At 43.6% G+C, this 27,088-nt stretch overlaps 1 protein-coding gene across 7 annotated transcripts in view; it reads right to left on the reverse strand.

Annotated features, from left to right (window-relative positions):
- The window catches only part of KIAA1217 (KIAA1217 ortholog), a 308,757-nt gene that overhangs the window by 278,894 nt on the left and 2,775 nt on the right, over nucleotides 1-27,088 (reverse strand). For all 7 annotated transcript variants that reach the window (XM_058681687.1, XM_058681686.1, XM_058681682.1 and 4 more), the window contains exon 2: nucleotides 21,285-21,568. In XM_058681687.1, the coding sequence (XP_058537670.1) occupies nucleotides 21,285-21,568 (284 nt within the window). The remainder of the gene's footprint in view (nucleotides 1-21,284; nucleotides 21,569-27,088) is intronic.

Below are 27,088 nucleotides of genomic sequence, written 5' to 3' on the forward strand. Positions count from 1 at the left end.
CCTGAATTCCACAGGTACCATGGCCTCTGGTTGCCCAGATGTCACACAACTGTCACCACAAACGAAGCAGAACTCGTTTTTGGTTTATAAGGGATGGCCAACTGAGTAACCTCAGACTCCAAAACAACAACAACAACAACAACAACAAAACAAAACCCCAAACCAAAACAAAACAACAAACAACAACAACAACAAAAACCCACTAAAAACAAAAGCAAAAATCCTTCTCTCAGCAGGCGATAGATTTTGGAATAACCTCGGAGGAAATTCCACCCTGAAATACAAAATGGCCACGATTCCAGGGCAGAGCCCGGCCATGGTGTTTCACGATTCATAATAAAAACAGATCCCACACAGACGGTGGCTATTGTGGTGAGCACAGCATAACTGAATAAGAGGTGTGAAATCCCTAGGTTGTGCACCTGACACTAATGTAACACTGTGTGTGTCAACTATACTTCAATAAATAAATTCACACACACACACACACACACACACACACACACACACACTAAAATTTAAGGGGGAAGAAACCAAAGCAGATCCCAAATTCAGGTTCCCTCAGGAATTGTAGCTTCCACTAAATTACATTTCTAGCTGCTTCAGAAAAAGTTGAGGAAAGAAAAGAGAAGGGCGAGCTCGGTTACTGGAAGACGAAAGCACCCTTCCCACTCCATCTGCTCTCCCCTCAACAACCACACGCTTGCAGAGAAGCCATGTATCTGAGATGACACCATTTCTCAGGATGAGTTTTTTTTTCCTTTTAAATAAATAGACTTTTTAAAACTGCTCCCTACCAGTTTCATAACAGGAGCGTTTCTGATGACATTCAATTGACGAATAGCAATGACATACAGCCTGAGCGTTAAACAGCTTCTAGATGGAACTTCCCTCGCACTGAAAAGAACTGAGTTGGATCAGGGCCAGAGGAAGCTCTAACTTCCATTTCCTGGACTGAGAGATTTCAGTGTCTTTCTTTCTGAAGAAACAATTTCCATGGAAATTAAAAAAAAAAAAAAAAGTTTTAAAACATTATTTAAAGACCACTAATTCCTTTACTAAGAAGCTTTTTAAGTTTGGGTGCTACATTTTATTTGGAATATGAATAGACCCATGTATGTTCTTCAATGGGAAATCTTGCTACTGATAAGTAATGAAAGCAGGATTCCAATCCAGGCAATCTGGCTTTTGAATCCCTGTTCGCCCGGCCCCTCTGACTCAAAAGACCTTTACTAACCTCACTAGGTGTAAAAGACACTTCTAGATGCAATCACTGCTTATTAATCAACAGAAAATCTCTGAACAACACAATGAGCTGTAATAAAAAACTTTAATGGACTCCTAAAAAATCCATTAAAAATGGGTAGAAAACTGTAGAAAAGATGCATTAGTGATTCTGAGCCTGTTTGGAATTTTGGCACCCTACATCTGTGTGAGTTCATGACTCTTTTCTACCTTAAATTTGCTACTTTGTGGTTCATGCTTGGTATTGAAACTTTGAATGAAGTAAATATTTGCTCTCAGACTCACAGATCTGCTTTTGAGATAACCAGAGCTTTTCCGGATGTCCCACACCAGTGCTGGGAACTGCAGGCCACAATGCAGTCTGATGACCACATTTAATTAATTTACTCATTGTCTGGCACAGAATGAGCTCAGCCTCAGCAGCTCCAAGATCAGAATGCCTTCAGAATCCAACTGGATGAGCCTACCCCAATATTCCTGCTAAGAACCCTCTTCCAGGAGTGTGGGACCTGAACAATCCTGAACAATCTGATGTGGAAAATTTGGAAAAATTGGAAAAGTCATTAGGAAAACCCGGGAACTAATAGAGTGTTTTCCCTGGCTAGAAACACTGCTGCTAAAAATAACACAATGAAAAACATATTTGTCTCTTACATACAATGGATGTAGAATATAATTATGGGCTGTTTTGGTCTGGGATGTAGGCAAGGGAGGGAGCTGCCAAAGTCTAGAATACAAAAAGAGAAAAGACATTGTGTCCAACCCCTCGCTCCCTGTGGTGATTCCCACAGCCCCTTGGTGACTTTGTTTCCTGCTCAGGATATACCTGTGACAGCAAAACCTGACTCTTCTTGGGGGTCCAAGAAACATCAGATGCAGGTAAGAGTTAAAACTGTTAAGTCTTTGGGGGCGCCTGGGTGGCTCAGCTGGTTGAACGATTGATTGACTCTCGGTTTTGGCTCAGGTCGTAATCTCACAGTTCATGAGTTCCAGCCCCAGGTCAGGCTCTGTACTGATAGCATAGAGCCTGCTTGGGATTCTCTAACTCCCTCTCTCTCTCTCTGTCCCTCCCCTGCTTGTGTGTGTGCTCTCTCTCTCTCTCTCTCTCTCTCTCTCTCTCTCTCTCAAAAATAAATAAATAAACTTTAAAAAAAGATAAATGGTAAAACAAAACAAAACAAAACTGTAAGTCTTCAAAGTGACTTGAGCTCCTATCAACAGGTAGCAGTGAAAAGTAAACCAACATAACTTCTCCAGCCTGCCTAGAAAAAACGTCACAAGCATAACTAATATAAAAACATGAACGTCCCAACTCCTTTGTTATGCTTAACATTTTGTATTTGAATTAATTTATAGAAATAGTTGTTGCATCCGGGAGTTGTCTCAGTAGCACATTAATTTTTTCGTAGACCCCTTAGATGGGAAAAAAACAGCAGAACACGTAGAAGGGCAGTTTACTGTGTTGTGTATTTCAGTACCTCTCTGAGCCACGGTTTCTTCACCTGAAAAGGAGGAATAAAAAGATCCTGCAATCCTCCTGATCTGTTGCAATAAGATGAAGGCTATAAAAACACGTGACAGAGAATCCAGTACCACAGAAGCAGAGAAGAAAAACAACGGCTAACACGTGGAACCTGAACTCTGAGAAGCACACTACATATTTCGTCGGTTAAACCTCACAACGCCATGATCATCACCGCCATTTTATGGAGGAGAAAACTGAGGCTGAATGATGTGAATTTACTTTCCCAGAGTTAGCACGGGTAGGAAGTGGTGAAGCCAGGACTCAAAACCCAAGGCATTCCAGCCCTTCCTTTGTCAAAGCATTCGGCAGAAACTGTGGCAGCCCAAGGCTAATGCGGGAGAACAGTTCCGGAGCTAATCCACAGTCCCTGACTGCAAGGCTTCAGGAGGCTCGCATTCTCACACGTTAGACAATTTAAAAAGATATTTTAATGCCTGCCCATTTGCTCCTAGACAGTTCGGGTGTCAAAAGCCCACGTTCCCATTTCACAGGTATCTTGCACTTATCCTTAACTCTTCCCTTTAACCTTCGAAAATGTTTTCCATTTCCTTTTAAGCTTGGTGGACAGAACTACTCACATCACAGCCTGACGTCCTCAGACTAAGCCCTTTAAGTCAACTTTGCAGGAATACAACTGCCTTTAGTGACCACTATCACGTCCATCTCTCTGGCAAGATTGCTTACTCTGTCTCACTAGAAATGGATGCAAACAGCCCTGTACCACCAGAGCGAGGCTTTCTTTTCAAAGCATGCTTTAAAAACTACCAACCGTTATCAACCATTCCCCCAACCCAAGAAATCTTAGAATTTACAAGTCCTGCTTCCCTAAAGTCCAGAAACTCTGATATCTCAGGATATTCTCTAGTGCTGTAAAATCCTTCTGTGTGAAAAGCACACAGACACCCTTAAAATTAAAAAGCGTGATGTTCATAAAAAGTTCGGTAATATTCCACGGGTTTTATTTTTAGCAGTGTACAACTTGAAAATATGGAAATACACGTAGTCCCAATTTCAGGGCTGGTCTAAGAGTTAAAAGAGAGAAAAAAAAGAAGAATCCAACATCTGGGAATAATCCACAAATACATATAGTATCTCAGATCATCCTTCTAACCTTTATCTGTAGCACTTTATAACATTAGCACAATCAGCATGATGCATAATGCATCACTTGTTTTTCAGACCTATTCAAAAATCTCAGTTCTTTCAGTAAAAAAGCCCTGAAAACACAGCCCTGAAGCACGCACATTGAACATTCGGTGTGGGAAAGCTGCACTTACTGATTCAGTTCTCCCTACCAAGAGAACAATGCAAAGAAATAGATCTCAATGCTTGCAAATAATTTTTGGCGGTAACTCAGAAGAAAAAAAAACAACTCGTATTTACCTGTACCCAGAGCTCCACAGGTGAAGCAGCAGTTAAAGTAAAAAAAAATCTAACGCATCTTCTGGAAGTTTTCGTCTCTAATGGACTCCAGGGTCATCCTTCCGAGCTGTCAGGTAAACCCCCCTCCATGTCTCTACTGTTTTCTTTTGCAGTTTTTTCCCCAGTGAAACTCTTGTCATTTGCATAAAGCCTTACTTCTAGCCTATAGGACTTTTTGAGTAGCTACTTGTTAAATTGGCTGTCTTGACATGCTCTTTCAAGCATGACATCATAAATCTCCATGGAAACCCTAACCCCACCTGCCTACATGCCAACGTTACCTGTCAGGCAAAGACTTAAACAATCGTCTGAAATTGTTCATTAATGAAACCTTTCGAGGGGCTTTGGATCTCTGCACAGTATAATTTGTGCTGTTGGCAGAGACTCAGCCAAGGACGATGGCTTCATTTTCAAAGCCTGAGCTGTTTTGCAGAAAACAATGATCAAAATTATAGGCATTCGTTAATCTGCCCCTCCCTGTCTAACAATGCACTTAATCGGTTAAAGAAAAACCTTCGGTGGCACATATGCCTCTCTCTGCAGGATAAAGTTACATCAAAAACATACGATTTGAAAAACTTTCAACTGATACTTCTAAGGCTTTTCCACTTTCCAGCAACCCCCTTCCTACTTTTTACCAGCAAAACTTGCAAAACAGGTTCTTTGCTGGAATGTGTGTGTGTGTGTGTGTGTGTGTGTGTGTGTGTGTGTGTGTGTGTTTGTAGTTTCTCTTGGCCTCCGGTTGCAGAGGAGGTAGGGGAAGGTGTTGAGAATTTTTTTTAACTCTTTCATAACATACTTGCATCTTTCATATATTTGTACTAACATAAGTTACCAGAATGACATCAAAATCAATCGAATCAAATTTTTATAGAATCCCTAATGCTTGCATAAAGCTTCAGGCAAATTTCTGCCAAATTTGTGCCCAGCCCCTCATGGCGACACTGGGCACAGCACTCTTGCTTCTCATTCTAACTTTATTGCGGACACACCTCACACTCCCAAGTCTAAGGCTGCTGACCCTGAGGTATCAGCAAGGTTTGAATGGGACTTGCTCCAAACTCAGGAGAGTTTACAGTGATGTTATCAAATAGCTGTCAAGTGCTACTGCAGAAAGTTCTTTCTGGCTTTCTGGCTCCGCAGGGAGCCGGGAAACATTTGAAGGCAGGCTCCCGCAGAATCTGCTAGAACCCTGCAGAATCTCGGAAGTAGCAGTAGTCAACACTGCAGCCTGCTTTAACATGCCACACAGCCTGCTGCAAGGGCAAGAAAATCAGCAGCATCTTTGAAAGGTCAGAGAGCAAATTTTACCGCCCCCCCCCCCATACCTTGCTGAGCCTACCCAGATGTTCAGAGAGAGAGCATCCATAGGTAAAAGCACTCAGAATGGCTCTTTTCCTAGAAAGGATTGTAAATGCTCCGTTTCCCCTCCTCTGACTATTCTGAGAGGTTTGCCCTGCCATCGTTCACAGTCAACAGATGCGACATTACCTTCCGAGGGAACCAAGAGCTACCCTGGTTTAATATAGCAGCCTGAGTTGGAACACTCCTTGGAGGCAAGACTACTGTCAGAGATTCAATTACTGCCTCTGTAAGATGAAAATACATCCAGATGAAGCCCACACTTGTGCTTTACCCAGTGGGGCACAAACGCAACACGAAACAAACAAAAACAAGGTATAACCAGATCTAGGCTTTATTCGGTTATTCCTCAAAGTTCCATTAGACAGAGCACACGAAAGTTGATTCAGCAGTCAGAGGGCTATAAATTAGACCACATCTGCCCTTTGGGTTGTTTAGGAAATTACAATATCTCCGCTTTTACTTACTGAATTCAAGCTCAGAAAAGAGAGTGAGTGAGAACAGTCAGAATCTGTAAGTCAGACAAATGAAGAGAGTCCCAGAAATAACTCAGATGTGAAAGCAACCTGATTAACCCACTCGTCTGCAGGCGGACTGAGGAAAGCACAGACCAAAGACTTTGTAACTAGGGATGACATCATTACCGTGATGATGGAGAATATTGAAATATTTACAGCGAGGTAAATGTGGAGCATAATACTCTCAGCAATAAGGAAACACAGGCCGGGCAGAAAAGCCAAGGTTTGCAAATCCACTAATGATTTTTCCTACTGTCCTTCAATGAGGAAAATGGCGAGCTGGACTGAGCTGGACTATGAGAGCACCGTGATTGGCCTGCCAGCAACTAAGCACCACTAACCAAGTCAGAGCTCAGCAAATGCATGTAGAAGGGCTATTTTGTTTCTAAATGTAGCCACATCAGAGGGATCCATGATGGATTTGGATAGCAAATGGGATTCTTTCTCTTGAATTTGTTTCAATAAACCTTTTATAACAGATGTAGACATCCACTCACTGAAAAAGCCCATGAACATATAAAGATACAGGTGACTGGTGGGAGAGGTTGGATTTAACCATCTATGGCCTGAGTTTTTGTTTCTTAAAAAACACACCTGGGTGGCTCAGTCGGTGAAGCGTCTGACTACAGCTCAGGTCATGAACTCACGGTTGGTGAGTTCAAGCCCCCCATCGGGCTCTCTGCTGTCAGTGCAGAGCCTTCTAGGCATCCTCTATCTCCCTCTCTTGCTGACCCTCCTCTCTCAAGAATAAAATAAACATTAAAACAAAATTTTTTTAATGTTTTATTTATTTTTGAGAGAGAGAGAGAGAGAGAGAGAGAGAGAGAGAGAGAGAGAGAGAATGAGCAGGGGCGGGGGTGGGGTGGGCAGAGAGAGAGAAGGAGACACAGAATCCGAAGCAGACTCCAGGCTCTGAGCTCTCAGCACAGAGCCCAAAGTGGGGCTCAAACTCATAAACCGTGAGATCATGACCTGAGCGGAAGTCGGACGCTCAGCTAACTGAGCCACCCAAGCGCCCCAAAACAAAATCTTTAAAAAAAGTAAATAAAATGAATTAGAAGTTGTCACGTGGAAAAGGAATGCTTCTTTGGGTAGAAGAAGCAATATTTTCATAATTAAAATAAGCAATCCTTACCTCATTTAAGTCTCACAGCAAAAGGTGATATAAGACTGGTTATTATCTTCATTTCATAAATGGAGAAAGGGAGCTTCAAGAGCTTAGGTCACTTGAGTAAGTCTACATGCCCACTAAGTGTGGGAGTGTCCCTTTTAACCCAGGCAGACCCAAGACTGAAATCCAAAACACATGTGCTTAACCACCAAGCAGTTATCCTGGTTTAATAACACTGCTCACAATTGAGGACACTAAAATCCTAACTAACCTAAGTCATGCTAAAATGATTTGTTTAGTAAAGCCTGAAGGTGCATATTGGACTGCAAAGGTGCACATTGGACTGCACAGACTTTCCAGAAATCCTCCCAGAAACACCACGCCCACAGATGGGGCTGGGCTGGGGTCTGGAAGAGTCGGGACAGGGTGGGCCATCAGCACAGCAGCCTTGGGGGGTGGAGGGTGGTCTCTATTTAGCTTCATGCTGTATGGAGGCCTTTGACAGCGGTCCAGAGCAGGATTAATGTATCACCACTCATCCACCCCAGGACAAACAGACCACTAACATGCAGAGAAGGCTAATGAAACAGCGGACACTCAAGAAGGAGGCACAACCTCCTAAAGTTCTGGTCTAAAGAAATACGGACAACCGTTAAAAAGGGAAAAACAAGTCAAATATACATTTCTTAAGTCCAGCACAGATTGTATGCATCACCAAAAGAAGGTGGTTCTATTTTTGGCTCTATTTTTGTTTGTAGTCATTGTTTGCTTTAGGGATGGTCCATTTACATTTGGTCAGCTTTTGCTACGGCGCTGGTTAATTTTCTGTGTCAACTTGGCTAGGCTGTGGTACCCAGACGTTGGGTCAAACATCTGTCTAAATGTTGCTGTGAAGGTATTTTTTAGATGTGATTAACACTTAAATCAGCAGACTCTGAGTCAGCACACTCTGACCATAGTGTGGGTGGGACTTATAGTCCCTTTGGGGAGGTGGTGGGGCGGTGGGGGGGGGGGGGGACAGAATCTGCCTCAAGACCTAGAAACCCTACCTGAGTTTCCTGCCTGCAGATCTTGAACTGAAGGCTGCAGCATCAACTCTTCCCTGAATTTCCAGTCTGGTGGCTTGGCCCCACAGTCTTCAGGTTGCCAGTACCCACAACTGTGTGAACCAATTCTTCAAACTAAACCAAATATCTCTCTCTCTCAGTCTTGCTCTTGCTCTCTTTCCAACTGTTTCTCTGTTTCTCTGGAGAGCCCCGACTAATAGAGCAGATAATGCCAGTGGGTATCTGCCCAGTCTTATTCTCTGGTTCCAGTTCTCTTCTACCTCCATATGAGTGCCTGACACTCATTTTTACTTGGAGCACCTACTGTCATTTCAAATACTGCTTGTCATGACTGAAACTTTGTTTAGTGTTTACTGAGCATGAACTGAATTTAATAAAGAAGAGATATTTCCTGTGAAATTAAGATAAAGGAATATAATCAAGTTCACTGAGTATTACACTAAATACCAATGGACTAAATTCTCCCATTAAAAGACAAAGACTAATAAGTTGAGCTAAAAAGGCAAAGCCAACTTATATGTAATTTCTTTTTTTTCAACGTTTTTTTTTCAACGTTTTCTTATATGTAATTTCTAATCAACATACTCAATATTAATAAAGAAAACTTGAAAATAGATGAGTACCATCTGTCTACACCAGATAAATGTAACGCAAAGTGACAATATTAATGATAAGAAAAGTTAACAAACACTAACTGGATACAGAGGTCATCTGGTAGTGTAAAAAGACAATTTATGAGAAAGGAATGATCATCAAAAATTTGTTTGCAACAAATAAAGCAAATGAAAAGCTGTAAAGCAAAAATTCTTAGGAATGCAAGAAGAACAGGATAAAAATATGTTGGTAGTGAGAGACTCCATGATACATTGTTTGAAACTGAACAGCACTAGAAAAAGTAAGGGCCACGACAAAATAAATGAAACAAACAACAAACCTGATTTAGAAGTGTGCACATTTATGTGTATATATAATAAACATAAAATAGGCAATTTCTCAAGAATACATAACACAATTCTTACAAATGCTGATTGTGCATTTGACTATGCAAAAAATTTTAAACAAATCCTTAAACGTCTTAAAAAGCAGCAATTTTACAGACTGCATTCTTTGATCACATCCAATAAAATTATAAATAAATAATAATCTCAACTATTTGGAAACGAAATACTCTTGGAAAACCCTTAAATCAAAGGAACAAATCAAAATTGAAACTTTCAACTGTCCTTAAGGAAATGAAACAGGAAATTTTCATACAAAACTTCAGGACACAGCCCAACCTGGTGTCAGGAAATGTATCCCCCTAAATGCCTTCATTATTAACAAGAAATACTAAAAATAAATAAACTTGATACTCACTTTAAGAAATTACAGAAGATAACAAAGACAACTTTAAAAACTAGGAAAAGGCAGGTAATTATGAAAAAAAGCTGAAAATGATGAGACAGCAAATCATAATCTGGAAGAGATAAATGCAAACTAAGTCTTTGAAAGAAATCAATATAACAAATAAAGCTGAGGTGCCTGGGTGGCTCAGTCAGTTAAGCATCTGACTCTTGGTTTCGGGTCAGGTCATGTTCTCCCAGCTAATGAGTTCAAGCCTGGCATCGGGCTCCGGACTAACAGTGTGCCGAGCCTGCTTGGGATTCTCTCTCTCCCTCTCTTTCTGCTCCTCCCCACTTGTGCTCCCATGTGCGTGCACACACACACACACACACACACACTCAAAATAAATAAATAAACTTAAAAACATACACATAACAGGTAAACCCAAGAGAGGGTGTAAAAATGGCATTTGCTCTCAAAGCCTATGGGGCAACTCAAGGTCATGGTACTCAACCGGAAGTAAAACAGATGCTGTGTGGAGTAACTGGAGAAAGAACATGGACACGGGGCAAGTACATCCTGGACCTGGAAGAGCATTGGTCTTCGCACATTCAATGCCCAGCACACATTTGCATAGGAGAATGTTCTGGTTGAGTTGAAATGTTTCAAAACAAAAAGGAAAGAGAGAAGGCGAGGAGGGACAAAGAGAGGACAATGGACCCAAAAGATGGAATCAGTGAGCAGTAATGATAGCACGTACAGCCCATTCATGTCTCCCGAACAACCGCTACAACAATACCACCCCATCCACCTGCTCCTCTCCCATCAGCGTCCCCGTGTTGTTTGAGTAAAACCGGTGACTGCTCCGGCTGTGACCTCGGGAAGTGCTCATGGAGGAAATCCTTGTACATTCCACTGGCCCAAAAATATCCCTTTGGGGCAAGTTTGACACAACTAAGTGTAGTAAGCTGTATTCATCTCCACACTGTCAAAACCTGTGGGTCAGTTCAAAGCTCCATGTGACAGCTGAGCATTACCCACTGTTCACAAGTCACCTCCACGCTTGCACACTGGTTGGAGCATACCCCTCGAACATCTCACATCAGGGGAAGGGCAGGAAAAGGAGAGGGCAGGCCTGATAAAACAAAGATACTATGAGAGGAAGGCAAAAGGAGGTTGGTGCAAAAGTCCAAAAACTACACAATTTTGTTGAAAAACCCACGGGGCTCCAGACCAGATTTTTTTCCTCCAAGTCCCATCCCTATAGCTGATCCCAAGAGTTAACACCCATCCCTCTCGTGACGATGACTAACATGCTTCCTTGGCAGTCCACTGGTCTTTCAGTGGTTCCACGCTTATGGACAGATGACACAGGGTGCTTAGTGACTTGCTCAAGGTCTGGGCACAGGTAGGAGCTGAGTGAGGACATGGGGTGCTCATTGGGTGCATTTGCCTTCCCCACTACCCCAGCCACAGCCCTTCGTCCCTTCATCCTTCTCCAATCAGACCCCAAGTCATTCCCATTTTTCTTTCGAATATCTGATGTGCGTGTCATCCTTCAGTGCTGGCTGAGCTCCATGCCCAAAGCCTTATCACTGTGGCCCGGATGCTGCAACCATTTCCAGGCCAGGACCCAGGCTGTTCTCACGGTCCCTCCTACATAGCACCGAGCAGATAACCTTTCAACTTTGCTTTTATTCCACTTCTGAGCTCAAGACTACAAGGTTGCCCTGTGTCTGACAGTCCAAGCTTTCTGCTGACTTTCAAGGTCCAATACAACCTGGCCGTCCTCTGCCTGACTCCCCTGTCTTCCCCCTCTGCCGAATGACACCATCACCTCACTTAAACTGGCCTACCCATTGATTCACAGGGGAGCCACCTCTATTCTTGTCTCAACATTGTCTCTTCCTGTCCCCCTCCTCCTCTATCACAATGCCTTCACGGCTGCATTCTATCCATTCAAATCATAATCCATTAATCTCCTTGCCACAGATATTTGCTGAATACCTACTATGCCCTGGGGATTGAGGAAATAGATAATTAGGACAAATCTGTCTCCAGGAGACCTCTATCATTCCAAGAGACACCATTCAAATGTCCATCTCTGTGTGAAATCCTCCCCCTCTGCTCTCCCACTGCTCTGAACTCCAGCAAGCTTTTGAAGTACATACTCCCATTCCCTGGAGTGTCTCACAGAAGAAGAGTCCCCAAAGCAATAATTCTGTGGTCAAACAGGCTTGGGAAACATTATGTTTCATTCCTCACCCACCTGTTCCCAAATCTCCAAATGAGACGTAGAATGCCTTTTAGCATATTAAAAGATCGGACAGACCCTGCAGTGTAGAATTTCATTTAACTCTAGATAACCAAAAATATCCCCAAATTAGAGACTTTCTCTCCATTCCCCAAACAACTAGTAACAGCCTGGGGATCCAGGATTCAGCAGAGCATGTTTTTACAAAATGCTGATCTAGATCACTGCAATTTCTTTATTTCATTTATTCTTTATTTTTTTATAGTTTATTTATTTATTTTGAGAGAGAGTGAGCATGAGTGGGGGAGAGGCAGAGAGAAAGGGAGAGAGAGAGAATCCCAAGCAGGCTCCACGCTGTCAGCAGGGAGGCCGATGTGGGGCTCAGACTCACAAACCATGAAATCGTGACCTGAGCCGAAGTGACACATTCAACTAACTGAGCCACCCAGGTGCCCCTAGATCGCTGCAATGTAGAACACACACTGTTTTATGCTGCCCTAATGCATACTGCCCTCACCCCTCCAGGATAATGCTCTCCTGAATGCAAAGGGTTTTCACAGGTACTCAACACCTGCCATCTATTTGATAGGATGTATCATCTCATGTAATCCTCACCACAAAAGTATCGTCAGTCTCATTTCTGCGGTTAAGAAAAGCCTCAGGAAAACAGATGATTCACCTACACTGCACAACTCAGAGCATCCAGCATATAAAAAACTCAGTTATATCAGACCCCATAGTTATCACTCAACAGACGCGCCCCCGGCAAAGCAGGTACTGGCTACTCTACACATACTGCCTGATGTCGAGCTGACAGTGTAGGTCGATGAAAGACAACCATCTGATTGAATTAATCCAAGAAAACACCTGCAGGAAGGATGAATAAAGGCAAAGACGTAAGCCGGCTACGAGAAAGCAGAGGACAGTCTAAACGCCTGTGATATGAGTTCTGTATCAATCAGCTGGACTAAATCACATTGGTCTTTTCTGGATTCCTCAATACTGCAAATCTCCATCTGAGCTGGTGGCAGTTTTCTCTAGGTTTTGCCGATCACCACATCAGAGGCGTCTCCTGCCACCGCATAGCCACACTTGGGTTTCTGACTCCCCTTCACTTCCCACCTACTCCCCGACACTCCTTAGCAGGTTTTCCAGTAGAATCTTATTTTGATTTGCTTTCAGACCTCTTCTTAATATAACACTGTTCTCTTGCTCTTCCTTCCACTAATTAAAACGAAAGCTAATGCAGAGTTTGGTGGCACCCAATTAAACATGGATCAAAAGCCATGTGTTACGAGTGATCCCCATTTAGGATTCTTTTCCTGTTTTCCTGTATCCTCTGTGATTAACGTCAACTTCCAATCAATTTTGCAAGTGAAAACGCAACTCCTTGAATTTAGTCTCTTTGATCGCTGAGTGTCCCCTCACCCTGCCCCCAGATGTCCTACTCTGTCATATTCCAAATCTTCAGAAATGCACTTCCATCTCCTTTGAGTCACAATTCAAAATATCAGTCCCCTGGGAAACATTTCCAGCTAGCTCCTTCATCTGGTCCCCCAAGTAACATCATCATCTGTTTCGTAGTAGACTGCTCTTTCTGCTTATTTTTTTCCCATTGGTTTTCATCACGCCCAAATTTCGATGACTATTGTTTCTGATTGCATTCTGATTTCTCTTAGACATAGCCAAGATCTGGAATTTCTGAGGACAGTTTTTTTATACTGATTCTTTCCATCGTAATTATATCCTTTGTTCACAGGCTCCAGCATTTCATTACATCTCACTTCATTAAACGCTCCCATATATGCTAATATAAATTCTCTAAATGTAGCTTGTAATTTTGTCATGACACCATGATCCTTCCATTTGGAGGTGTTGCTCTGGCAATAGTAACATCTCAACGTTTACGTTCCGTAGATACTTAAATCACTATTTATGTCACTGCTTCTTTGGTGCCAAATTCCTTTTCTTTCCAGAATTATTGAAGGCCAATCTAACAGGAGGCGGGCATTTCAGCCACTGTAAGATGACCACCAAATTGCATACTTACGACAATGGCCAAACCGGTACCCCCATTCCAACCCTTCTCCATTTCCTCGACATTTTAGACTAATGTCTACTGGTTTTGCTGCGCATCAGAGAGATGGTGTGATCTGGAGGCAAAAAAGCAAGACCTGCCCCATAGCCAAATAATAGGATTCAGTACCGGTGACTTGCCCTGTCACTGTGAACAAGAGCTAAGTAAGCTGTGCCTCAGTTTCCCATTCTGTTATGGAGAGTTCATAATATTGCCTACCACGCAGGGTTGTTGAGACGGTGAAATATACCAATACGGGCAAAGAGCAATAGTGTCATAATATTAACTGAGGCCAATAAGATGTTCTCCTTGCAGTCTTTTCCACTGTTTCACCACCATAAATAGTGGTCAAGAAAACAGTGCTAAAAAAATGCTGAACATTTAACTAACCTCCATGCTCACGTTCTCCATCTGGGTAAGGGCCTTCTTCCCCCATCCCACTGTGGCTTATTGTTAGTATTTGCTCCACATACCTTGTAGTAGATTTCTTTTATTTTTTTTTTTTAATGTTTATTTATTTTTGAGAGAGAGAGACAGAGCATGAGTGGGGGAGGGGGAGAGAGAGAGGGAGACACAGAATCCAAACCAGGCTCCAGGCTCTGAGCTGTTAGCACAGAGCCTGACTCGGAGCTCGAACTCACGAGCCATGAGATCATGACCTGAGCCAAAGTGGGACGCTCAACCAACTGAGCCACTCAGGCGCCCCTCTTGTATTATATTTCTTAAGCGCCAAAATGCTGTTTCGTTTTCCCTTAAGGTTTAGGCAAGAAACTGGTCTGTAAATGCATATTTAGTCATTAGTTTTGAACAGCTCCCTGGTTCTTGCCACTAAACATGGCTGTTCTCCCATCATTTTCCTTTTTGGTTGAGAATAAATTAGTAGCTCTAAAGAATTTCTTAGCTGGGTTCTATTGCTTTAGTTTAATTTATAAACTTTTCATTTGTGTATTTGTTTATTTATTTATGAAGCATACATAATTATTTAGAACCTGCCCCCTCTACAACTTTAGCCTTTTATCCACATCTTCACCAGGGCCCAAGCCTTCCACTAATGATGGTCTATGGTCTTAGTGTGCCTTTAGTTCCAATTAGATCACTTTCCAGGCTTCACTGACACACATATTCATGAATGTAGATGCATATTTGAGAAATTCTAACACTTCACATATATGGATTGATTAGGATTAGAACAAACGTGATAGGAAAAGAACAAATGTGATAGGGAAAAAAAAATCTGATTGGGGCACTGACTGGCTTAGTCCATAGACCATGTGATTCTTGATCTCGGGGTTGTGAGTTCAAGCCCCAGGTTGGGGGTAGAATTACTTAAAATCTTAGGGGCGCCTGGGTGGCTCAGTCGGTTGAGCGTCCAACGTCGGCTCGGGTCATGATCTCATGGCTCGTGAGTTCGAGATTTCATGATCTCAGATTTCAGTTTGTGAGTTAGAGCCCCCCGTCGGGCTCCGTGCTGACAGCTCAGAGCCTGTAGCCTGCTTCATATTCGGTGTCTCCCTCTCTCTCTGTCCCTCCCCGACTCGCACTCTCTCTCAAAAATAAATAAACATTAATAAAAAAATTAAAAAAAAAGAATTACTTAAAATCTTTAAAAAAAAAAAGGAAAATAAACCATCTGATTAATTTGGAGTTTTCACACATGACGTAGGGACGACATCAATTTCCCAAGGTATACAATGATACCCTGAGATCTACTGCATGAGGAATAATCCAGTGTGATTGAAATTCTGCCATAATATAATTAAGTTTATAAAAAAAGTCAAAGATGCCACTACATAAAGGTGTAAATATATGTTAATATATTTATATTACATTTAAATGTGATTAATGCCATTGTGCAGATAAGTATAAAGTTCTAAGTATGGATGTGCGATGTGCTGATGAAACCCTAAATGTTTATTTAGCATGAGCAGGGGTTGGAGCAGAGAGAGAGGGAGACACAGAATCCGAAGCAGGCTCCAGGCTCCAAGCTGTCAGCACAGAGCCAGATGCAGAGCTTGAACCTACGAACCATGAGATCACGACCTGAGCTAAAGTCGGATACTTAACCAACTAAGCCACCGAGGCGCCCCACTCACTTTTCAGTGTGTGGCGTTCAATGTCTGTGGGTCACATAGCGAAGCCCTTTAACTCACAGGCTTTCTGTGATTCGATGAGTTGTGATCAGGTATTAACTATCTCCTCCCCTCTATTAACCCTGCTTTGCATTCAAAACGCTTCCCCTGTGGGAGGTGACGTCCAGATCATACAAATTATTGGTAGCAAACAATACCCGCGTACACAGGTGTAGAGAGTGGAAGCAGAGTTGACAGAGGGAGGTTTGCTACCAACAATCTGCACACTCATTCATTCATTCAACAAAAGCCGATCATGCTTAAGTTAGGTTCCATACTCCCTTAAATGGTGACTTTACAAAGGTATTTAAGACAAGGTTCTTGTCCTCCAAAATATTCTACGTGGGAGAAAGAAACACAAAGAGAAGTACAACAAAGGCATGATTAGATACTACAATATAGGTACTGCAAGATGTTATGACCAACTCAGAAGGAGCGACATTTGGGCTGGATCATGAAGGATCGGTATCTGCGCACGAACGCCGTATTTCTTTTATTGACTTGATGGCAGGGATCACGCCTCATCACAGCACCTTTACCACGGCAGGTGCCAAATAAATACATATGGGATGAATAAGTGAAAGAAATCCAAATTTTAAGCTTTTGATGAAGGAAAAATCGAAATAAGTTTCGGAATTATAATAAAATTACGCTCTGACGATGGAAAAGATAATCTTCGGGTACTCAAATATGCGTGGGCAGAAAAGAAAACTGCCTTTAAATACTAATCTGAAAATAAGAACCACTGAGACTCTTCTTTTGGATACCATAGACCAGAAGACTGTAATGCCACGAGCTGCCATTGAAACAGGAGGAAGATCCATGGCTTTCTGAGGCTGTTTTTCAGTACTCTGAGATACTGAGATTATTGTCCTTTGACAAATGGGGGAACTGAGACAGAGAAGGATGAAGTCATTAGCTCCAATCCTGCAATTAGCACATGGAGGAGGCTGGATTCCGACCCAGCCCTGCCTTGTCCCAGAACCACACCCTTAGCTGCCCGGTGATGTAGCTTCACCCCCTGACTGGCCCACACAAGTAACCTCTACTACATAAACACTATGCAGCATTAATGGCCATGTGCTATCTTTGAAGACAGGTAGGAAGGAGGTTGCTACTCAACATGGCTGTTCTCCCATCAGGAGATCTCTGTTCAAATAATTTAGACTGAAGAAAATTCTTGACTGACTTATTTTCAAAGGCCCAAATTGAAGTTTTCAACCATAAGCCTTCCAGCGTCTGGACTCAGATTCTGAAATGTAAGGTATGCTCTAATTCTCCTTATGTTTAATACCAAGGAACTGGAACCTAGATGCCCTTGGTATCCAGATATTTCAGGTAAGATGCTGGCTGCCGCAGTTACCATCTTCCTCTCAAACTCCCCCCAGTGTCACTCTGTTCACGAAGGCCGCTTCTCTGGGAGGCAGCCAGGCAAACAGCCACCAGAAGGATACGTGGTACTGAGAAGCTCAATATTAGATAAGTGGTCAGACTTGTTTATTTGAATTCCTCCGTATGGCTGGTCATCTGATCTTCCTGCAAAGGAAGCCTGGAATAATCCACTTTAAGGTCGGGGAGGAACAAAGGGCATCGTGGAGAAGAAGACAGGAAAGAGGAACCACGCAGCAGGAGAAAAAGAATAGAAAAGCCAGAGGATGAAGTACTGTCCATAGGAATTTCCTAAACCATTACCTGAGCTTACCTCTGATTAGGGTTCATTGGCGACACTACAATGGAATGAAAAAATATATACACAGATCCATGCGTCAGACTCTATCCCTCTCTGGATGGTCAGCTTGGAATACACAAGAATTCATCCTGAGTTACCCAGTAAGGGGACAGCTGACCAGCCATGGCCAGACTACACCTGTGGCAGACATGCATGGGATAGGAGATCAGAGGTTGGGGCCACTAAGCCACAGTCATTATTCCCTGTCATCTGATACCATGCACCCTTCAGGTTATATTTAGGCTCCCCATGTGAGAGTTTTAGCCAGTTACTATCATCATAGCAGTAGCAATAGTTATGAGATGATAAATAATAACAGTAATGATAACAATTGAAATATTTTTAGCATGGAAAATATACCATTTTGAAATACTAATTTCTCAGCAAGATGAATACATTTCTAACTTAAAAAAATACATTCCACCTTCCTCATTCAACACATAATCAATTTCCTAACCTCCTTCACCGTGACCACTGGCCCCATAGTCTCTCTCTCTCTCTCTCTCTCTCTCTCTCTCTCTCTCTCTCACACACACACACACACATACACACACGCACACACACACAACCTCACCCTATCCCTTACACTTCATGTACAGACTGGTGGAGAGGAAAAAAAATTTCCTCTACCCTTTTAGGTTTTTTGACCGGTATATTGACATAAAAGAGATTAACGAAGAAAAACAAATTTAATTATGTATGTATGGGAGCCCCATAAGAATATGAGACCCAAGGACATGTTGGGTCAGTTGAGGCTTATATGCTATCCTGACCTAGGGAATGGGATAGGGGCTTAGGGCTTCAAAGGGGAGGAGGGCGATTCACAGGACAACAAGGAGAGATGATGCATAATTAGATGTTCGCCCTGCCATACAGATAAGTATTCCAGAGAAAAAGTAATCTCTGGTAATAGCTCTTTCTCTGAGCCAGGACCAGTATCCAAATTATTTTAGGCCATAACAACTTTACCTTGTTTATTATGCTTTTCTTGGTAACTTCCCATAATTGACTCCCTACTCCTAACATCTTCTTTTGTCTTTAGCTGAACATGATATTTAAGGTGATGGCTTTGGCCATTTTAGGGAGTTACTCAGAGTTCCTGGGTCTCTCCCATGTATACACAGGAAGCATACATATCATTAAGCTTTTGTTTGTTTTTCTTCTGTTAATCTGTCTTATATCAATTTAATTATTAGATTAGTCAAAAACCTAGACAGGTAGAAGGAATTTGTTGTTTTTTTTCCTCACCACACTACATGCTCCATAGGCAATGATCAACTTAAAGAACAGTGAAATAAACAAGGGTTCTGAGCTCAGACTTAACCAGATTCAAATTCCAACTTTCCCTTAGCAAATTGTGAGACTGTAACTATTCTGAGTTTGAGTGTCCTCGATCTGAACCACTTTGGATAAAGTACGGTGCCTCACAAACATGTGACACGTTACTTATATGGAGAGTAACCCTACTATCGACTAAAAAATAGGGAAATTTTTTACATGTCAATTGCACCTCAAGAAAACTGTAGGAAATAAATTTTAAATAAGTAAGTAAAGGGGCACCTGGGTGGCTCAGTCAGTTAAGCATCCAACTGTTGATTTCAGCTCAGGTCATGATCCCATGGTTCATGGGATGGAACCCTGCATCGGGATTTGTGCTGACAGAGCAAAGCCTGCTTGGGATTCTCTCTCTCCCTCTCTCTCTGCCCCTTCCCTACTCACTGGCTCTATCAAAATAAATAAACAAATTTTAAAATAAGTAAATAAATAAATAAATAGGGGGTACTTTCTATATATGCTTGAAATGAAAGGAGTCATCCTGTTCTTAACTACTAAAGAATTTATCTACATCAACCAAGCCTCCTGTTTCTTCTCTCCTCTTCTGGGTCTGCCACCTTTTGGCAATGTGAGCAAAAAGCAAACATACAGCCTATACACTCATTTCATATTTTTAGGCACTTTAATAAAGATTTCGGAGAAACCAGGGTTGAATTTGAACCAACAAATCGATGGGGCACCTGGGTGGCTCAGTCGGTTAAGCCTCCAACTTCAGCTCAGGTCATGATCTCGCAGTTCTTGGGTTCAAGCCCCGCATCGGGCTCTGTGCTGACACCTTGGGGCTGGAGCCTGGAGCCTGCTTTGGATTCTGTGTCTCCCTCTCTCTCTGCCCCTCCCCTGTTCACACTCTGTCTCTGTCTTAAAAATAAATAAACATTAAAAATTTTTTATTTTTTTTAATTTTTTTAACGTTTATTTATTTTTGAGACAGAGAGAGACATAGCATGAACGGGGGAGGGTCAGAGACAGAGGGAGACACAGAATCGGAAACAGGCTCCAGGCTCTGAGCAGTCAGCACAGAGCCCGACGCGGGGCTCGAACTCACGGACAGTGAGATCGTGACCTGAGCCGAAGTTGGACACTTAACCGACTGAGCCACCCAGGCGCCCCAAAAGATTTTTTTTAAATAAATAAACCAACAAATCGAAAGTGAGGATGAAGTATAGGTTCAAATTGTTCAGGCGAATGCCAATTTCCATTTCCACGGAAGACAGAAAGCTGAGTTAGTCAGACATCACTTTGGTAACGGGTTAAGTGGCAGGACCGTCGACTTAACACGCTAAATGGGTCTCTCTCTCTGCAGTGTGGAAATCAATAACAGCCTGTCCTCTACCCCGACCACGTGTGTCGCAGTGGCCCTGCTTCCTTTACTATGTTCTGCATCCTCAAAGGTCAATCTGATCACATGCTTGTGGGGTCTTCGGGGGACCCCCCCCCCAAAACTTTGTGGCCTGCCAAAAAGTCATTGCATACAGCCAAGAAACAACAACATCCCAAGGCACAAATGGGTGCTGTCTGTGTAGCTGTCAAGATAACCTGAAAAAACAGGTAGCTGATGACAGCAGAAAGCCAAGAATGCGAAAGGTAAACATCTGTGATTAAAAGGAAAAAAAAAACAGAGAATAGAAACAAAACCCTAATGTCAGCTTGCTAAAGAAAAGGGGTTCACCACAATCTATCCCTCTGTGCTCTCCTTTACCCTGAAAATGTATTTATGTCTGTCTGTCTATACGTATGTATGTAAGTATGTATGTACCTACATATGTATGTATATATGTCTTCATTCATTCATTCATTCATTCATTTATTCATTCATTCACTGTGCTAAGCACTCAAGTGCTATCTGGGTGCACAGTAATGGATCCTGGGCTTGGCTCAGTAAAGTAAGACCCCCTCACCACCTGCAGTTTAGATGTATTTGTGGTTGAACATCGGGACACATTTGGTGGGGACTGCCTCCTCTCTGGGTCTCCCCTCTCTGACACGCTGATAAAGACAACTGAGGCTTCAGGTCAAACCTTTCCCGTAAGCTGCCTCCGTCTCGCAAACCCACAAAGAGATCTGGAACAACCCAAAGGTGGGCACGATCCACTCATCCGTTTTGTCCCCTTTGACCTGCCACTTTGCTCTCCCTCACGTTCATTGCAGAACGAGCTCTGCTCATTTCGAACGGCAACATGGTCGTACCTGGTCTCTCAGCCTCTCTTGGTGGCCCATGATCGCGGTGGCATGATGGGGGTACTTCTGCTTCAGATGTTCCAGGAAAGCTTCTCTCTTCCTGTCCATCTCAGATGTTTGCATTCCCAGTATTTCTCTGGAACTGCGGGGTCCACCTAGAGTGTGTCTCCTTGGGATATTGCGGGAAGACTTGGAAACTGAAACGCGACTGTTCCCATTAGAAAGGCGTTCCTTGGTTCTGCGACATTCTGCATCTTCTAATGACGTGACTTGTAGATTGCTTTTTCCTTGTTCTGAAAGACAAAAAAAAAAAATACAGTTTGCAATGAAAGATTTTACTAGAAATGTCATTTACAGAACACTAAGAGGGTTTCTGGCTGCTGTTAATATGTAACCATAACCTGGCAGGTTATTTGTTTTTTAGGCAAGACGGGAACCAAATCAACAAAGGAAATGAGAAAAATTGCACTAACGCAAAAAGTTGTAGAAAGGTGGTCGTTTCCGACTCTTTCCCTGAGATTATTCAGAAGGAGAACACTTGGTCAGACAAGTTTGCAGGCAACTGGGTTACCCCTTACCTTCAACTGTAATTATAGAAAAGTTAGTTCCAGTGATTCTGATTATTGCTTTTGTTTTAATTGCAACCTCATGCTGGTAACAGGACTTTTACAGTTTCATAATCTGACGGTGGTTTCGGAGACACTTATTTCATCCCCAAGACCAGAAATAGGCATTATAATCACAGACATATGAGCCCCCTGAAAACTCCAGCCCCCCTCCATTAGCATAAACCAAGCAAACGTTAGAATTTTATTAGGTCAATATACTATTAGGTAAGAATGGAGAGAATGTAAAGGCTTGGACACATTTTGCCTGAAGTGGACTTTAAGACACACAGTGAAAAGGACAGAGATATGGTACATGTTGATGGCCTTGACCTAGACCCTTGGCCTTGACCTTGTCTCAGACACGGCCTTTCCAAGCCAAGTTGATGTCCACCTAGAAGGGAGCAAAAGAGGCAGGCGATGACAGTGGATAGGGAATCTCTGCTCATTCTCATTGGTTGGCAAGTAGGGCGTCAGGTCTGCATCTTCTAGCTGACTGAAAAAGGAGAATTACTTCTTAAAAAACAAAACTAGAAAGGGAGAGTTATGAACATTCAAAAGCACTTCAGACTCTCTTCAGCAGGAGCGGTACTTACACACCACACAGATGCAGGCAGGATAAGGTACTCCTGATCCGTGAACCCTGGGCTCTCAGGCGTCCTGCCTTTAACCTCACACCCAGACCATACAATATGATCTCTACACCTCACCACCTTCATTCATTAAATGAGGATGGCTGGACCAGTATTAGATGTGCAGCGTCTTCTAGCTCTAGATCCTTTGAAACCCAGTCTCAATTGAGTTTTTAAAGAAGTTTCCGGTAGAGGCTCATTTGCTAATTATTTACCTTTAAAAGTTCTGTGCAGAAAAAAAGATCCACTATTTGCAAGTTCTAGACTTGAGTCTCAGAGAGACAAACGAAACTTCACACCAGTGATACCCAGAGCATCCAGTTTATACACACACCAGCTCATCTAAAGGCCATGCCCCCAGTGCATTTCCCTCGTTGTCTAGAAACGCCTCTGTAGACAACCCCAGGTCTGACGCCCTTGGGTTAGGCATAGTGAACGTTTTCAACTCAGGCTGGTTCTCCTATTCTGGTTTTCCATCCGGAGAATGGTGTTCTGGGAACAATTCTTCTTGTTTACCCTTCACTTCTCATTACCTTGCTAATTATAGCATCTCCATCAGACACCAATGAGGAAAGGGAGGAAAAAACAGCCAAATTAGTTAATTCTCCTACTCTTCATTAGTTTCAGCAGTAAATTTAGAAGGGGAAGAAGACCGAACTATTGATTAAAAAGATATTGCGAGATTAACTGTATCATTTATTTAGGCTCCTTTCTCATTACATGGACCCACATGACGGCTGCCTTTTTTGTGGTGTCTTCTTTAATAAAACAGAAGTAACAGGATCCACTGAATAAAGCGAGTTGCAAAAAATGCCATATGTCAGGTTGGTAAATACGTGTGCAATCTGGTTTCGCTTTAGCTTTCGGAGTGCGTGTGTGTGCACATGAGTTTTACATTGGCCAAAAACTTGTTGTATACTTCATATAACACTATTGACTTCTACACAGTATTTTTAACGATTACTTTCGACATCATTAACATATTTTAAAAAATGATCCTGGGCAGCTAGATTAATTGGCGGGATTGAATCTCCGGGAAGGGGACTTCTTCACATTGGCAAACACACAGACACCCATATGGATAAATGTTCAGGCACCTTCAGCCACCAACAGCAGCAGAAAGTTCCATCTGCCTTGCTCTGCCACACAGACTCACAAGAACTATTTTGTCTCATCGAAGGATCCTCAGACTAGGTCAAGACAGCCAGAACGGTAGCCCCTTGGAGACTGAAAACAGTTTTCCGCTTTCTTCCTTCAGATAAATTCGGAAAGGAGCAGGGGAGGGGAGGAGTGGTGGTCTTTGCAGCCAATCTCCTGTCACCATTTACCTCTGGGAAGCCCCAACTTGCTGACTCTCAACCCCTGCCGTTTTCTAACACTTTGCACCGGAAGGTCACGTCAACCTTATGTTACTTTCCCATTTTTTCTTTTTTGTGCATTCTTCTAAAATGTCTCCAGTTGTTTAACAAGGTTGAATGTGACCTGGAGGAAGGCAGCAGAAGCACTGATGCCCAAATGCGCCAACGGCCAAAGGCACAGTCCTTTGGCGGACGTCCAATTGAGGGCGGGGCTCACTCCTTCCCGTGGCTCCCCTTCTTGCCCTTCACCCCACTCCGCTATCGGCCCGGTCTGTCTCCTGTCCCACCACCAGGCACCTGCTCACAGGCATCAACAACACCCCAACCCTATTGTCCACACAAAGCCACTTGAACACGCGTCCCGGTCACCTGAGCCCTTTCCTCAGGGAGGCTCAGTTCTTGGGGGCTCTCAATTCCCGGGCCTGAGGGAGAACTGACAACTCTACCACTCCAGTCATTTGGGGACACCGTGACCCTTCAGCTGGGGAGAAAAACTAAGCAGGGCAAAACAAGAGGCGACCGGGCAAAGGACAGGTAGTCACAATTCCACAGCCGTGGAGTCAGAGATCTGAGTCCCACCCATTCTTCATTATCCACAAAGCCATCCACACAGAAATCCAGTTCTATTTCTTGTCTGGAATGCACTGTGGTGCTAACATTGAAGTATGGGTGTGTCCAGCCACTTGCTATTCTGGGAATCCGTGTCAAACAAACAACGATGCTGTAGCGTGAAGGCAAGGCTTCCAGTTTCCCCTTCCTGCCGCTCCCAGCCTCCGCACGGCCCCGGGAAACTGCTCTTCCTAGCTCACTCCAAGCAGGGCACAGAGCAGAACAGGAGCGTCGAGCAGAGAACAGCCCCTCCAGCATTCCCGGGAGCAGAAGCAGGGATGAGGAGGGCAGCAGTGCCAGAGAGAGAGACTCTGCTGAGACGCAGCAGGTTATCCTGCGGGCAGGAGCCCACGGGAGCTGAAGGCTGGCCTCTGGGCCACAGCTCAGATGGCCTCAGCCAAGTCAGCTGACTTCACAGCAAGAGATTTGAGACCTCGCATCCTTCAGACATTCCACGCCTGCCTTCCACCTGCGAGCCAGCGACAAGACTTCCCTGAGATTTTATTCCCGAGTTCAGATTCGGTAGGCCACAGCCTCTTTGAGAAGGAGTCCCTCCCTTCTTTGTAGTGGCTTCCGGTTCGCTATCTCCAAGATGGAGCTTTGCCATGGTGCCAGGATCCTCTCTTGTCATAGGAACACCGTGGGGAGTTGCTGTTTCGTCTGGCTGTACAACCTCTCCGGGCCTTCTGTGGCAGCGACAGGATTTTGTCCGTCCGTGTCTTCAAACCATAACGTTGTCCTGCTGCACACACAGAAAGGCTGCGTTTTCCAGCCTTCATCTAGCTGGGGCCTGGTCCTAATTCCTCCAGTCAATGCAGTGTGGGTGGCCAGAGGTGATGTGGGCCACCTTCAGCCCTGGCCCCCAGCCTTGCTGAATGATCTTCCGTGCTCCTTCTCTTTGATCTTGGGCTAGCTGCCAGTCAAAGCTCCAGAGGAAGCCGTCAAGGCCTTGGCGAATGGCGGCAGGCTACACAGAAGGGGCCTAGGTCCCAGAGCCGGCCTGAAGGTGTGCCCTCAGGAGATCCACCTGGCCGGGAATATCCACATTCCACTGTGTTCAAAACATTAACGTTGGTTGTGCTAAACCACAGAGATTACAGGGTTGTTACAGCAATTCGCTTATCTGACTAATACACATCCCATATTCTGTTGGGGGCCCACGGGATTTCTTGCCTTCCTAGTTCTCTTGTTAATATCATACAGATCACCACCATATACGAACTGGCACAGAAACTACAGCCGAAATCAGACCATTATATATATTCACCTAAAAACCCTTAAAAATTAAATACGGGATAAATAAGATTTCTGGGATAGACAGAATAGGAACAGCCCTTGTGCTCCCCGGAAAAACATTCTCGGCTCAGGTGTTGGTTAGATGATTCATTCATTCTCGAAAATATTTATTGAGTGCCTACTCCGTACATTGAAAGGAGTTAGGAAATACAGTGAAGTTGTGATCGAGAGAGACATAATCCCCTTCCCTTACAGAGGATCCACATTATAATGAGGGAAGCAGACAAACAATACGTCATATAAATGTCACATAGTGATAAGTGCTCTTTAGGATAAAACAGGTCAGGGGCAGAGACTGATGGGGCAATTTTAGAGTTCTGTGCAAAGACTTAAGTATCTGGGACTCCCCAAGCTTGCGCTCTGTGGCCAGGGCCATTTTTTGCAAGTTCAAGGTGTACAATGTGTTGGTTTGATACATTTACATATTGCAAAAAATGATTACCAGCAGAGCAAATACTATCTCGAAACACTGGTGGATCAGGGGTTGGCGGAGGCAAGCAGACGGGCTGATAACACTTTACCTGCCCAGGGGTTTCAAGAGCTTAGGGGCCTGAGCAAAAGCAGACACTTCAGGGCCACTGTGGGCAGATAGAGGTGGCCCGAGGAACCTCCCCCAGGATCGTTCCAAGGAGCCCATGGGCTTTAAAGGGAGTGTGATAGTCTTAGACTACAGGTTAGCCAATAACTACGGAGTGCACACAGGGCACCTCGCAATATACTTTCACGCTGTTGTTTTCCTAGTAAGCTGCCTACTCAGCCACGGAAACCTCACTGATTAGAGCCATTCTTGGGGCGACCATCTGCCCCAATTTGCCAAAACACTTGTGGGTTACAACTGCCGTCCCAGCAAAATTATTCATAGGGTTCCTTTTCACTCTCCAAAGTGTCTCAGTCCGGACAATGAGTTACATGATCACCCAGGGGATCCTTATCTACAGTAGACTGGTAAACGCCAAGCCCGGCGGTGGAATAATTAGCCTTTGGTTCAAGAAATATTTATTGAGTGTTTTCTACGTGCCTGGTGTTCTGTTAGTGCAGGAAATGCAAAGATGAGGAAGACCTGGTCTGCCCTGGAATATCACGTTCTTATTGGGTGCAACCATCAAGAATGCCGGGCTAGAAATGGACACGGTGTATTACGGATGACGTGAACAGGGCTGGCTTCCCTGTGTGGTCCTCATGCTGACCAAAGAACCGAAACTGATGCCATCCTCCTTCGCTGCATCGCTTCACCCAGAACTCAACGGGACCCTACACATCCAATCTGAATGCTTCTCACCCTTAAGATCTCTCCAGCCACCCCTCCCAATCTC

The sequence above is a fragment of the Neofelis nebulosa genome, chromosome 8, assembly GCF_028018385.1.
Source record: "Neofelis nebulosa isolate mNeoNeb1 chromosome 8, mNeoNeb1.pri, whole genome shotgun sequence".
Taxonomy (NCBI): domain Eukaryota; kingdom Metazoa; phylum Chordata; class Mammalia; order Carnivora; family Felidae; genus Neofelis; species Neofelis nebulosa.